This window comes from Betta splendens, chromosome 17 (assembly GCF_900634795.4).
Source record: "Betta splendens chromosome 17, fBetSpl5.4, whole genome shotgun sequence".
NCBI lineage: Eukaryota > Metazoa > Chordata > Actinopteri > Anabantiformes > Osphronemidae > Betta > Betta splendens.
Window position 1 is genome coordinate 11137719 of NC_040897.2, and position 15648 is coordinate 11153366.

General features: G+C 46.4%; 1 protein-coding gene across 6 annotated transcripts in view; it reads left to right on the forward strand.

Moving 5' to 3' along the window:
• The window catches only part of agap3 (ArfGAP with GTPase domain, ankyrin repeat and PH domain 3), an 85057-nt gene that overhangs the window by 29919 nt on the left and 39490 nt on the right, over positions 1-15648 (forward strand). For 3 of the 6 annotated variants that reach the window (XM_029132377.3, XM_055503693.1, XM_055503691.1), the window contains exons 2-6: positions 8480-8538; positions 10561-10648; positions 12895-12980; positions 14686-14827; positions 14947-15081. In XM_029132377.3, coding sequence (XP_028988210.1) covers positions 8480-8538; positions 10561-10648; positions 12895-12980; positions 14686-14827; positions 14947-15081 — 510 coding nt within the window. Of the gene's footprint in view, positions 1-603; positions 3392-8479; positions 8539-10560; positions 10649-12894; positions 12981-14685; positions 14828-14946; positions 15082-15648 lie in introns of those variants that run through there. The other 3 variants (XM_055503690.1, XM_055503692.1, XM_029132376.3) reach the window with 2 other exon arrangements.

Sequence of the window (15648 nt, forward strand, 5' to 3'; positions counted from 1 at the left end):
CTGCTGATAACAATACAAAAGAGGAAAGAAATGTGCTGAGGAACAGCTAGCTTCTCTCTGCACAAACTATCAGCACAGGCCTTGAGCCTGATAGATTAGTGTGATGGTATTATTTTCACTTTAGCTGGGTTGTAGAAGGTTTCATGGTGTTTGCATGAAAAAGAGGCTTTGTAAACAACTGGTGGTGCAGCTATTGGCACTGTTGCTGTGGAGCTTTGTGTACAACTTCCAACTGCAGGGTTATGCTGGAATACTGGTTGTGACTCATGAAAAGGCAGTCAGTCTAGTTTGGTTCTAACCAGGCACCTGTTTGGGGTTTATATGTAACACAGGAGACGTGGTTTGAGTTAAACACTGTTCCCACACATATGTGATTGTTCAGAGCTTTTTTTTCTACAATAATATCAATGTAACTTTAGTTTTCCCCCATGTGCAGCATTTTCCTGTTTCTGGCCACTAGGGGGCAATGTTCCAATCCCATGACCATTTAGTATCCAAAGTACTGCAGAGCAGAGCAGGCAAATCTGGCTTTATTCAAATGTTGCTCTTTCAGGTTTCAAGTTAACATCCAGTGGTTGTGAAATCATAAAGTGTGTTTGATCATTTCATTCTTTATGTCATCTGATGGATGTTTCTCACTGATTTATGTGGCAATTCTCTCAAAGTCCTGTAGCAGTAGATGTGCAACTATGTTGAGTAAAGAATGTCATGTTATATAATGTACTATTGTGTGCCACAGCAGCGTTCAGTGCTTTTTAAAGAATACAACTTCCCCCCCGTAAATAGCTGTCAGCAAAACTTGTAATTAGGCCGAAGCTACCCACAGTGTGTGGGCTGTGTAGTGGGAGCCACTGGGAGCGTGGTTTGCTGTTGTGTGGATGCTCCATGTTACTAAGATTTGTGCGCTCTTAGATCCTGCAGTGAGAGGCAGCGTTTATTTTGAAGTTTAACCACGATACCTCGTTCATGAGCAAGGTATTGGATGATTTTCAGACTTTTATTTCGTTGCTTCCTCTGAGCAGAGGAAAATGCCCTGTACCCCATGTTATGTGTTGCTGGTCAGAAGAACACAATGCGTCCTTAATGGCTCTTTGTTGTGGAGTTTAGACTTTGTGGATCAGAGCAGTGTGTAATTAGCGTCTTGTTGTTTCTGTCTCTGTGAGCTACTAGCAACTCCGTAGAAATCAGGAGGGCGTGTTTAAAGCTCATGGGATCCACTCCTTGTTTTCCATGCGTCCCGGGGGTTGGAAGGCAGCTGAAAGTTCAAACAGAGACACACTCCCTCATGCTCTGCATGGCAAGAGCTCAGAGATTAAGGGGTCTGTCTGCACTGCCAACAACATGGATTGCTCACAGTTCGCAACTTGCCAAAGAGGAAGGATGATTCATTTTTTTTAAAGCTGCAACTTTTGCTCTTACAACTGATACGGCTTTGTTGTAAAACAAGCAGAGGATAACCTTGTTTTATTTGGTTCATCTGCTCATGCAGGACATGTAGAGCAAAGTGAGGTGAGAGAAAGCAGCCATTCTCCCTCTGCGAGTCTGCTGAGCGGAGCAGCCAGAGGATGCAGGTGGCAGCGAGGCTTTGCGTTAACTTGTTTGAAGTTTTTTCCCATGTCAGAGGTGAAGGATTATGCCTGGCAGAGGAATTTAGTCTTCAGCTGAAGGACTTTATAAGCGGAGTCTCAACAGCTCACCGGCAGAAAGTCGAACATTTGCCTGTGCTATCCACTTTGCTGTGCAAATGAGGATGTGAGTCAGGTGGAGTGAAGTGCAATGCTGTTTCTCAGCAGCGGGACGGTGGATGCTACCCCAAAGAGCACAGCTACTAGCCAGCAACAGCAGGAGAGAACGGTTTACCACATATCTGTGATCCTGAAAGAAACTCGGGGAGATGCTGCGGTGTCGAAACATGGAAAGGCCCCGATCGCCCACACCCTGGTGGAGAACTGTCAGCCAAGAGAGGAGATAATTGGTGTAGTACCAATGGAAAACAGCCCCAAGCTTAGCAGGGTACGCTACGCACCCGACAGGTGGCCCTCCCTGAGCCGGACAGGTAGAGCTGGGAGGCAACAAGAGGAGGTGGTTGTGGAAGAGAGCGAGGAGGAGCTGGAGGGAAAAATGAAGAATAGCAGGTTTTTGAAGCAACCTCTTAGGAACTCGAGTAACTCCTCACAGAAAGGAAGAGACCTGGCAGAGGTAGCTGCTCTGACGGAGACGCAGGAGAGACGCGTCCGGAGCTCAACGTTACGCTCTGTAACCTTACGCGCTAAGGGTCTTGTGTTCAGGGAGCATGGCACCGTTTCAGGACACAGCTCTCTGCCCCGTGCCGTGTTGCGCAGGTCGTGCAAAGAGGAAGCCACAGCTGGCAGGAGAACGGTAAGCATGTATGGCGACCCAACCAAGCAGCAACCGGGTTCTCAACCTGAACAACAAAGACCGCTGCGTGCGTCCAGGGGTGTTTGCATGCTGGCAGGCCCAGGCCCAGATCCTGGCCCCGACCAGTTGGAGCCCCAGACTCGGCAACCATTCATGAGGGCTGACATTTTAGGAAACAACCAGGCCAGGACTAGGAAAACAGACTTGAGGGCAGTGGATGGCCTGAGTTGTTTTGTGCCTCAGCAGCCTTTGGTCTTTGCAGAGGTGACCCCCAGGGTCCGCCAGAGGAGCTGGAAGCCTAGACCTGTCAGTATGACTGTCCTGGAGCTGAGAAAAAGGGGCTCTGATGACGAGATAGACAGCCAGAAGAGCTGCGGCCACACAAGCGGCAATGGACGAAGCTTTCTTACAAGGAGCTTCCGTTGGAAACTATTTGGAAAAACGCATCAAGATAAGAGCAAGGAGAAGGAAGTTGACAAGGATGTGAAATCTTTACCCAAACCCAGCAAAGCTGATGCTTCAAAAAGTACATTCAGCACCCTAAGACGGAGCCTCAGTCTACGGATAAGAAAGACCCGGCCCCGGGACAAAGTTCCTTTGGGGTCTGAGGAGGATCCAAATGAGAGCCACATGACTGATAATGCACTTGACGAGGCAAATGTGCCTCCACGGCCTTTCTCCTACCTCACAGGAAGAACTATTTCAACTTCCAGTGAACAAACGGAGGAGCAGGGAATGCAGTACATCCAGTACCAAAGCAAGGGGAAGGTCAAGGTGATGGAAGTACCCCTCTGTCCAACGAAACTGTCGTCCAAACCTGTTCAGGAAGAAGTTAGCTTATGGCAGCTCATAGCAAATCGTTTCAGGAGGAAAGAGCAGCCGTTCGGTGGCAAATGTGAATCTCAGCAGCCCCAGAACAAAGGCACCAGCCAGTATCCCCTGACTGGGAATAATAAGTCAGAGCCAGTCACCATAGAGACTCTCTCAGACACTGACTCACAGAAAGGTGAAGGTAAGACCAACAAGATTGCTGAAATAATTTCTCAGCTCAGTTCTCTTTCTGTAGTCCCTTCAGTGCACAGAAAGTTGCAGCCCAAGAGAAACAAGGAAGTGCACTTTTTTCTTTTTCTTTCTTTTACTCAAATGAAGAACACATGGGGAATTGAGCGTTTGGATGCCATTCAACAAACGTCTGGTTCCAGCAAGTCCTTTTGGAATTTCTATTTTGAGAACTTTATTTCTCCAGTGTTTTTCATGTGTGAGCTGCCCGTTTGTATGCACATGCTTTGCATAGGGTTTCAGTTAATGAATGGGTAAATACAGTGAGCTCAAATCAGTGACTGATAAGGTATAATGGCTTGTTTTGCAGCGGTCGAACTGTGGCATAACATTGTTGAATCCCCACGGTTCCTCTGCTCCCCAGAGTCGGGGCATGGGAGGCTTGATAGTGCTGCCTGCTGGCCTCACAGGGACGCAGCTTAACGTCGCTGCATTAAAGCAGTTAGTGGCTGTGATGGGGATGCGTTTGGCTGCCTGGCTGGGCTAAATTAAGAGGGCTTACATGCTATAATGATGGGGAGAAGATGACTTAAGCACTGTGTTTAAAGGTTAAGTCTGACAGTGAAGTGCATTTGTCCTGTTGCCTAGAAAAGAAGGCCGAGAGGCAAATGATGTTCGTGATGTTTGGTGTATGAAGCGTTAATCCACTTTAGAAGCACCCAAGGACATATTTATCCCAAGCTAACATTATGGTTGAACTAGGCCCAGAGTTCAGCTTTGTTGATCTTTTGGTCTATTTGTATTTGCACATGACCTGTTACCAGGGATACGTATTGCTCTGTGGACTGCAAAGTCAGTCAGTCAGGCATTAGGAATGTAGGTGTGACGATCAGCCCGAGAGGAAGTAGATGTTCAATACCCTGGGCGGGACTGTGCCTGTTGCTACCTGCTTAAGTGTTTGCACCTAAATTAAATGGAGAAGGCTGAAGCCTGGCACGCCCACAACCGCGTACACACACTTGAGTGCATCCTCGACAATCCTGTGTGTGAGGCAGGTTTCAGGGAAGAGAGGTAAGTAGGTGAGAGGTTTGAGGTGTGCAGGTTGTGTCCCCCACCCCCACCTGTGGATCAACAAAGCCACTCTCATGTTTGTGGATGCATGAGTGATGGGGGCCCTCTGGGGGGTTTTGGATTGACGGAGGCGTTGCCGGTCACAAGGTGTAAGTGGTCAGCCATGCGCTTTTCTAGTGAGGTTTGGAAATAGTGCATTCGGTAATAACCTCAGTGTAAGGTGTCTGTGAGGATCATCAGATTGTTAACTGATGCGTATTTATTCTGACTTGCCTTGACTCGATATTATGACAATTTGGACAAACGCTCCCATGCGTGTGTGATCTATCCTCCTTTAGCTCCAGTCCGACAAGAAAATGTAGTCATGAGGGTAGAATTTAAAACAGATTCCTGCAAACAGTGTTTCCTGTGGCAGCTCTACCTCACAGTTGGAGTCTGCCTATCTGCTGCAACATCTTTGAAAATAATTTAAAATATGTACTCCTGCGAGTGCCTCCGGAGGTCTGCCAAACTCCCAGCAGGTAACTATGTTCCAGACTTTTCTAGGGGACTTTGGACCAAAGGTTCTGCAGTGATAAAACCCTCTAATCTGTTAGTAGATATTGGGAGGAGTGGAAATATTGGATATTCACACTGGTGATGCACATTCTGGGCAGAAGCAGAGGGAAATCTGTTAATAACTGTATGTAACGTGTATGTGAGCATCTGCCAGTCTGCCTGGGTGCATTTTGTTCTTCATGATTGTGGTTCAGTAGGTGAGCAGCATCCTGCTGTTCTCTGTCTAGAATCCGTTCACTTCCTCACAAAGTCTGCAAACTGTTGAGTACGGCTCTGCCATCGGTTTGTGTGCAGCCCATTTCTTTCATTTATGCTTGATTGTGTCCATCAGCTTGTTCTCTCGAAATGTTGAGTAGCAGGTACAAGAAATCCCAGACTCTCCCTCTATTAACTCCACAGATTGAGTCAATCAACCTGGGCATTGTACTGCGAGGCTTCTTGAAAACCTAATTTGCAAATCTCATGTTTGATGAGAATCGTGCTTGAACCGGAATGTCGAATTTCATTTGAGGAGGGGATCAATGCCGTTGTGCAGACAACACAAGATTTGAAGAGGCTTTAGAAAGGCAGGGCATTCAGGCCACCATAGATTGGTATCGCAGGTTTCCACCTTACTATCTCCTGGCTGTCTTCGTCATTTGCCTTCCTAAATAGAAATATCAGGCTTGTGTTTGTGGCCCCACACAGCGATGACTGGCTTGCTCATATTGTAAACATCTTTGGAGATCAGCACACAAAGAAACAATACTACAGGCCATTTTTTTCCAAACATGCATGATAAAAGTAGGCAGATGAGGAATGTCGGTTGGTCATGAGGTTGGCAAATGAGGAAAGTAGGCTCGCTAATTGGTAGCTAAATTCTCACTCTGTAATTTATGACAGTGGGAAAGCTCGGTTGGAAAGTCAGTCGGAGCTATTGTGGAAGTTTCGACCTCAAGTAAATTCCCCAAACCACTTCAAATTCACTGCACGGCGGAATCCATGCATGCATGTATACGCATGCACACACTCGAATAACCATATGCGCAGGTTTTCTGCTCGCACAGTGTTTTCCTTGCTCGTGAAATGGAATAAGTGGGGGTGGGGAATTGTGCTGCACTACCCTCCCACTGAATGGTCATTTTGATCCAGCTAGACACGAGCAGCGAAGTGAAAAACCTGACAAACAAACAAGCTGGCAACACAGCCCTCTCCTCGCAGGGACAAAGAGCCCGGTGTCCTCCGCTAGCGTTCCAAATGCCGGAGCCTTTCTGTTTCCACGAGCATCCTGACGCACAGCGATGTGTGGACTCTCGTATTTAAAGAGTGTCGTAACACAGAGCACATGGGTCCAATTAGTCGTGTTTGTTTTTGCAGGGGTCTAAAACGTATCTGCACTAAGTGTGGAAGAAACTCTGGGTTTTCATTAGAAATCATGTTAGGGTAGAGAATATCGGTGGAAGGACATAGGTCAAATCAACTCCACACATGTTTTTTAAATCTCCAACAGGCGTAGGTGTCTAGTTCTGTGTAGAAGCTTCACGTTTCTTGCTCCTTTCCTTATTTCTGTGTTCTCATGTCCTTGAAAACACCAAGGTCCGTGAGGGAGTGTGCTTTTCCACAGACTCCGCACTTCTCCACAGCTAACATCTCTATTTCTGTCTTGGCCTTTGATGCCTAATTTTCCCTGTGTGAGTTTGTGTTAACTGGACTTTAAAAGTCTGGTAATCTTCACTGGCCAAATGCAAGAAACCTTTGTGCATCTGGTTGTTTCTTTTTTCAACTCTGTGCAAAACTGGAACTTTTCAGTTTATTTAATTGCTGGTTGCGACTCTTATGATATACCAACAATACCATTATATACCGAACCTCCAATTATGCGAACAGTAACATGTTACACTACAATGCAGGTAATGTACTGGGAAATAATGCCCAAAGGAAGAAAATGAGGCACCCTCCTTGTCTGATGTTACCTCTCTGCCGTGACCTGTATTCGGTTTCTTGCTCCTTTTAAACTCATGGGTGTCTTCGCTCGTGCCCCGACATGTCAGACTCACGCTGCGAGGGCTTAACGTGAGGCGTGCTGCTCAACGGCTGCTGTGCTCCACACAATGCCTGCTGAAAGGCCCTTCTGTGTAGGATGCACCCTTCTCCACTCCCACAACAAGGGAGTCACCCAGGGCACAATGCGGCTCTTTGGAAGAAAGCATTTTAGCTGTATTTTTTTTTTTACTCTAATTGGAAAAGGCGAAGCTGAGTTTTTGTGGTTCAGGTCTGCCCAGCTGTGACTCACGGGTGCTTTTAGCATACGTTGTATTTTCTGATCATACGTTGTATTTTCTACTATTTACGCTGATCACTGCCTCAGTGACACATGGAGACTACTATCGACGCAACAAATGGGCCTATTGTAATGATGGCTCACTGTTTGGTGGATGAAAGCTTTAATTGTTGTGGGTTAGACACTTGGAAGGATGGGTAACACACCTTGTTGCCTGGAGCCTGCACTCTGGCTTCTTGGGGGGTTCAGATGGTGACAAATCCCTGATCCAAAACAGGAAGGTGGTCTTGGTGCTGGTAGTTGTTATGACACAGCAGCGTGGGGAAACACAGTCAATTGTTGTTTTTAGTTCTGAGGGTTTGCATTGTTCTTCATAGTCCTCGTCCCCACTGGCCTTCCTTAAAGCGCTATTATCTACTCAAAGTCTCCAAATGTCACTGGAAGCTCAAACGAGTCGAATCAAGCCTGATAATAGCTGTCACGGATTAGACTAATCCCCTTCAGTGTTGTAACCGCATATGGATAAACACTGCGGACTGTTTTTACCGACAGTAGGTGCTTCATTCCTTCTCGGCAGCTGTGACTGTAATTAGTTGTGAATATATAAACAGACATTGAAATAAGCACTTACTGACCTTTAAGTGCTTTTTACACCTACAACACATTTCCCAAATAATTAAATCGATCAAACGTTTAACCTGATTTAATGTTTGTTTTTTGATGAATTTAATTTGATTCTTGTATGTGATATGTGCAAAGAAACGCATAAAAATAGATTTCCAGGAATTTCAAAATCACTTACTGAGTGTGTTGCAAGACTAAAGGTTAGAGTTTATCGGGCTGCATTGTGACTGTAAGTCTACCGTGCAGTCGTCTGCTGTGAGACATGCTCCCTCTGGCTGGATGAAACATTTTAGTGTCCAGAAAGATAAGATGGTGAAACACGGAAATCATTTACCCAGCGAGTCGCTGTGTTCTCATCCCTCTGACTGACAGTTGTGTTATATCTTGCGGACAGTTAAAAAATCCATAGCAGAACTTGTTTCACATTATTTATAAACTCCAGCCATGAAGTCATTTCCAGCATCATCCATCTGGGTTTGCTCTTAATGGCATATTAATAGTAGCACGTTTAAGACGGGACTCACACATATGGATAACCTTTCAGCTCAGCTCGACTTAATGTCTGTTTTTGTCCTTTTATCGTTTTAGACTCGTTCGTCAACAGCCAGGAATGGACACTGAGTCGGTCCGTGCCAGAGCTGAAAGTGGTGAGTAACTTTTCATTTCTCTAAAAGTCGCGCTGTCAGCTCGCCCTGTTGGATTTAAATGTCAGTGGGAAACATGCTCCGTCCACATAAGACTGCTTTTGCATTTACATGAGCGGGGACAGGGGAGGGATGTTGGCCGGACTTCTGCCTGGCACATAGTGGGTGATTTTTAATGAGATGCATTGGCGTGGAGATGCAGGGCGGCTTGCAGGAGGACGCGGGATGAGTGACAGTTTTAGGCTAGACTAGTGACACATCCTGGGCCTGATCCCACCCGCCAGTGAAGCGCGCACACAGCCGCTGCCAAACGCACAGCTAACATCCTCACATGCTTTAATGCCTTCCACCCAAAAAAAAAAAAAACAACACGCACTCGGATATTCTGCCAGCTGATAGAATATTTCGGGTGAATTCATTGTTGTGGCACCTTCCTGAAAGAGAAAACTTCAATGAAACGAAAAGTGTGGAATTCGCAGGATGCTCAAAGGCAAACTTGCTTGTTTGGCTCAAACACGTTAAATGCGACCGTTTCCTTTTATATTTCCAAGGTGTTAATTGGGCGCCTCCACACGGGGGTTTGTTGAATGGACCCGGAAAGACTGAATTAAGCCTTGCAAAATAGTGATCAGCCCTTTGACTAGTTTCAAAGAGTTGTTGTATGACAACAAGGTCACGCTGCAAAGAAATGCTCATATGACTGAGAAGCTTTTTAAATTCATACCAAGCAAATAATAGGAGCTGGGGTCAAAACCATTTCCTGCACGGTGGAAAAAAAAAGATGATGGCATAATCTTTCAAACATCCTTGTAACGGTGAACTGTGCCCCGGCGCGGTTCAGTCCCTTTGTCTGACGGCGACGGAACCGCACGCCGGCTTTATTTCGCCGCCGTCTTTTGATCCTCAGGCTCGCGCTCGGTAATAATCTCAGATCTGCGCTACAAAAGAGGAGGAAGCGTTTAGCACTGAAGTAGTGCTGATACGGCAGTTTGATTTCATGAAGCCTATATAGCAGCGGGTCACAAAGCCCAACACTTAAAACAGCAGGAGCACAGTCTGTGGTGCATTCAAAGCCGCTTTTTGTTGACTCACAGTTTTCGCTGTGCACAGCTTATAAGTTCTGTTAAGTTAAGGCCTATTCATAGCTTAATCTGCTGGGATGCCTTATGACATATATACACTAGTCTGGGAAAGGCCTTAAACACATCTTTCTTTTCTTTGTGCCTTAAACGTCCCTATAATTAGAACCATACCTGACTTAACACCCACTAATGGTCCGGAGAAGAAGAGGGCGATGGTGGGTGGAGGAGGGGGGGAGGAGGGGGGGAGATGGGGCTCGTTGGAGCCTTTGTTCTCCTTAGACATGCTGGCATCATCAGCCCACCCTCCATCATGCATCGCCCTGGAGGCACAGTAGTTAGGTCTGGACTAGACTCCAGGGAGAGCACAGGCTGCAACCACATCCATGTATGTCGGAGGACGTTCCTCACAATGTTCAGCCTGAGCACAGACGGAGAAAAGCACCTTTTGTTTTGTAGCCAGAAGGATTACATTTCCTAATACAAAGAAGTTGCAAGCCAGTAAAATACAATGTTTCAGCCTTTGATTTGAGTTTGACTCTATTGACTCTATTGATGGAGAATGGAGTTAGTGTTGTGAATATGTTTCCTACGTCCATTTAAACACATTCTTTTCAACCAAATGACAGATTTTTGATGATTCTTAATCTTAATAATTAATCTTTTTTAAGAAATGGTCATCAAAGGTTAATAGTTGACCTCCAACACAAGTGCTTCATAAAACCTCTCGTCTACTTTTGTTTTAAGCTTCCACCCTTTTGTGATTCACTCAGCAGATAGAGTTGCTGAGCACGCGCAAAAACTTCAGAAACACAATCCACCGAGTGCTGGGAGGTTCTCGCTGGGTCTCCTTCCTGGGCTTTTACGTCTACATATGTTAGTGGTTTGTACCTGTCATGTCATGCCCGTCGGTAACAATCACAGTATTTTACTCTCCGCCTTGTAGGGCATTGTGGGAAATCTTTCCAGTGGGAAGTCGGCCCTGGTCCATCGGTACTTGACGGGCACATACGTACAGGAGGAGTCACCTGAAGGTAAGAGTCTGTTGGAGGTGATGCTAACACTGATGATAATGCTGCTAATTATAAAACCTAATAGTTCTAAATGAAGTGAAGCCTCATTATTAGCTTCTTGACACTTTTTCAAATCCCCTGGCTGATATATTTGTTTGTCAACAGTGGCTGAATTACAATGTTTACTCTCCTTTTCTAATTAGTTTTGATGAAATATTGTGTTTAATTTAGACTCGCTTTTGTTTATGAATTCCCTGTTTACTCTTCCACTAAAACCTGAGAAAAGTCATAGCATTTCCAGTAAATGAGCGCTGCAAGGATTATTCATTAACACCCAAAAAATAAAACTAAACAGTAATTTCTCTGAAATATCCTGTCATGTGTATAAACTGGACTGTCCTGATGGAGAAGAAGCCAGCTGAGCATCCAGAGAGGGACCCCTGCCAGTTTAATTTAGTCTCTGAGATGTAAAAAGCTGATATTTGTCTGTGTATCAGCCAAAGGATAATGAGAATGCCCCCTTCTGGCCCGAAATGCAAGTTACCCTCATAAAAAATCCCCAAAGACGCAGGCCGACCCGGAGTCAGCGGATGATACAGGGTTTGCAGTGTTCCGTCGGCCTGTATTTATGGTGAGGATGGGACATGAAGCGCATAATTAGCTTGTGGTGTTCGGCTGCACCGAGGGAGAGTCGCGCACGTAGCTTAATTAGTTGTTGAGAAACGAAAAGTGGAAGTGCTGTGAGCGCAGGAGGAGCGCGGTGGCTGTAGTCGAGGACACGCACGCCGCTCAGATGTGCGCGTCTCACTTCGCTGTGGCCTCATGCTTTGCCTCTTTGTTTGTGGCGTCTAACGCCGGCTTTACACCGTGCCGCCCATTCCCTTCGCCGAGGCGCCGGGCGGCCGGCGGACGCAGGTTCACCCGCGGCTGTTTCTTCGCCGTTTTGTTCCTGCGCGTTCGCTATGATATCTGGAGGAAGGGGAAAAAAAAAAAGGTACTGGGTGTGTTGCCATGGTAACACCGGATGGAGCTCTGTTGGATTGTGGCTCTGTGTCAAGGTCTAAGCCTCCGTGTAAGCAGAGCATGCTCGCTGTGTGTTAACCATGCCCACAAAGTCGCCGTCTCCCTCTGTGGGCTGTGTGCGAGGTTATTAGTCATTTCTGTTTGATGCGAGACTGAACAGGTTCGAATAATTTACGGCCACTTTTTATCAGAGGCCTCATTTATTCGTGCTGGCTTTTTCTTTGGATGCGTTTTCAGCCTCAGCGCCGCGTAGAGACACCTACATGATGACATTAATGCATGTGTTCTGCATGTGGCTGGCGTCGTTCAATCGCTCCCATCTCTGGTTCCCTGCACTGTCGCGCTCCGGTCTTGTCTCGCTGTTTAATGAGGATCCGACTCATCTTTTTTTCCTTCTTTCAGCAGGATTCGCAGACTTGTAGTTAGTCTAAATCTCCAAAGCTATGTGACTTCAGTAATAAAAAAACCCAACAACAAAGCAGTGGCTGGTGGTACATGACAAGCAGCTTCCAGCAGAGGCTTGAGAGCCTGTGTAAAAGGCCGGGAGAATCCCCTATTTGCCAGACAGGCCAAAGTGGACTTAAAAGGGTTGAAGTGTGGCTCAAGTGGATATGCACTGCTAGCTGAGACAGGAATACTGTCAGCCTCTTACCAATTACAGGGTCCTGGCTGCAGCTTGGCCCCGTCTGTGATGCCAGATCTGTGTTGTTGTTGCGGGTTGAACCCCACTCCCTCAATCCGAGCGCTCAAAGGTCGAACGTGTGGTATGGAATCAGGTTTTAGCCTCATATTAGCTCTCGGCATTTCCTTACCTCCACCTTTGTTCCATTCATAGTGACGTGTTATTGTGATATTAGAACTGTGAAGTACTCTTGCGTTCTTGGTGAGGGATGGACCGCAGACACTAAAATGGAGCTTGATGTTTGCTAAGTGGAAGCTGGATCTTCCCAGAGCCTGTGGAGATGCGTTAGGTGTAGCACGAACTGGTTTCCTCAGCAGATGTGCATTAGACACACTGCATGTCACACCCTCGTCCATGTAATTGGCTCCAGAGAGACCTGGCTCTGTGTCAGCGTGTGATCCTAGCAGCAACACATTGGGGAGCTTTGAATTTTAAAAAAAGTGCACTTAAGCACGTGCACCTCTCACCAAATGTTGATCCGCCGTGTGCTGAGATTTGGGTCCTTTTAAACACCTTCACGCCGTGTCTCTGGTTTAATGGTCTGTCAATGTCTCATCCTCAGGCGGACGCTTCAAGAAGGAAATCGTCGTGGATGGACAGAGTTACCTTCTGCTGATCAGAGATGAGGGAGGGCCTCCAGAATTGCAGGTAAGAGCGCGGGAGCTGTCTCCTCGCTCTGACGCCGATGCGTGTGCAGGCAGGAAGTGTTTAGACACGGACCGTTGCTTCACTGCAGGACCGTTTGGCGCAGTGTGACAGATCAGGCTGTTGTAACAGAAGCATTGAAGGTGCGGCAACAGATCGATGAAATAGCTGAGCCAAAATCATTTCTGTGGTCAAAGGGACACACACACACACACACACACACACACACACACACACACACACACACACACACACACACACACACACACACACACACACACACACACACACACACACACACACACACCTTAATCGTCCTATTAGTGTGTGAAAGTGAAGGGTGGGAGGCGAAGATTGGAGCAGTAATGGAAGTAGCAGACGCTTGATATTATAAATGTCATCATTTATAAAACTGAAAATGATGCAGGTCTTCCTGGAAACAGAGCCTTTCTTCAAACTTGTGTTAGCACGTTGCTACAAGCGGCCGCGGCTCCGTGCAGTGTTTTGGTTGTGACTCACCTTCCTCCAGATGCAGCAGCATCAAAACAGTATCGCGCCAACTCCCCAGCACCGCGGCGCACACAGACCCAATTAGGCGCCAACTGGTGAGACTGGCAATATTTTTCTCGGCAGTTGGCGCAAACCGATCCAGATCGAAACAGCAGCGGTGATTATTGGATTTGTTTTCAGGTGTGAAATTAGTGCAAATGTGACTTTTTATCTGTTGGACACGAAAATAAGCAACCGCTTGATAACACATTCAGCGGCTCAACCTCCGGAGGTGACATATCATCTGTAATTACTGTCTGTACAGCTTATTGCTGCTGCTTCCTGGTGGCCAAAACATCTGGGGACAAAATACTGCATGCAGCGCTTTGAATGTTAGATTTGATTATTAGACAGAAAAATTAAACAGAAAACAAGATTAATAAAAACAGGATTAATAACAAACACAGACTAATATATATATAATATATAGTATGATTAATGAGTTATTTTTATTGCTCTACAGTAGAATGACAACAACCTCCGACACTTCCTTCCTTCAGGCTTCATTCACAGCATTCGGCGCTACTTGTCGCGCTGTGACTTCACGTCTCTGTACCAGTCACTGATACTGGCTCACGCTCGCGTCGCGCCCGTGGAGGTTAGGGGATAGACGCGAGTTGGCTCACTTGTCAGCTGCCTGTATAATTAGTGGCGTAATTAAAGGCCTCCATTATGGTCCCGCTCGCAGGGAGCCGAGATGTGGTTTGAAGGCGAGATTTGACATCCGTTCCCTTTGGGAGTCCAGGCGTGACGTGGAACGGTGACTGGGCAGCATTGGGGAATGGACCCAGTGCATTGTCACTCTTATTACTACACTAGTTAGTAATAAGCTACATTAGTCATACCTCCTCTTGATTATATTTCAGCTTATATATATTTATTTATAAACAACACAAAAATATTATACCTAACTAGCATTCTAGCATTAGAAATACAGAAAATCAAAATTAGTAGTCCGTCAAAGCAAGCTGTGCTGTTACACTGCCCCCTTCTGGCTGAAAATGTGAACTGAAGCAAAATGTTGATAACGGATCTCAAGATTTAAAACTATGAAGATGTACCTGTTTCTCATGCGTTTTTTTGACACACACATAGCAAACATCCAGCGTCTGTTTGTGTGAGCCAGCGCTCATCTCTCTCTCTCTCTCTCTGCCTCCAGTTCGCTGCCTGGGTGGATGCGGTGGTGTTCGTCTTCAGCCTGGAGGACGAGATCAGCTTTCAGACGGTCTACAACTACTTCCTGCGCCTGTCCAGCTACAGGAACACAGCTGAGGTCCCCATGGTTCTTGTCGGAACACAAGGTGCTTGATCTGCTCACGTCTGATGTAGACGGCATGGAGTTTAAACAGACATGTGAACTATCGCCACAGCACTGGTATAATAAATAATGTATATAATGTATAATGTGTCTCCCCATCAGATGCCATCAGTGCTGCCAACCCCAGAGTGATCGACGACTCGCGGGCCAGAAAGTTGTCGAACGACCTCAAACGCTGCACGTACTACGAGACCTGCTCCACCTACGGCCTGAACGTGGAGAGAGTCTTCCAGGACGGTGAGAAACGTGGCTGTGGGCTGGAGGTGTCACAGGAGGAACATGAGACATGTATGGAGAGTTAATTCAAGTCAAGGAGTCTAGTTTGGGTCTGTGCTGAGCTCTGAGCTGAGCCATCACTTATCACTTGTCTTATAGTCACTGAATATGACTTTTCTCCCTTTGCTCCAGGCTAATGAAGCACTTGATGTTGCTCATGAGTTATTGCGGGCAACAGGCACGAACGCCGGCGTGCCGAGGCCTCCACGCACACATTAACGCTCCCTGCGCCGTGTGACTGTGAACAGCAGCGAGACATTACCGACCTTCACTCACGGCACAATAGACAATTTAAATGGAATTAAATACAATTGTCAAAAGCCTGCAACAGCTCATAACAGACGATACAATCACGCGCCACGTTTGCATACAAGCGCGGCGCTCGGAGCTAGGAGCCCTTTAATATTCAGTTGTGTATAAATTGGCCCTTAAAAGTGTCTGGAAACTGAATTTTTTTTCATTGAAGTCATGAAACTGTCATTTGGAAACTTGGCTGCTTCAACTCTGGCACATTTATCCCCCAAGGCT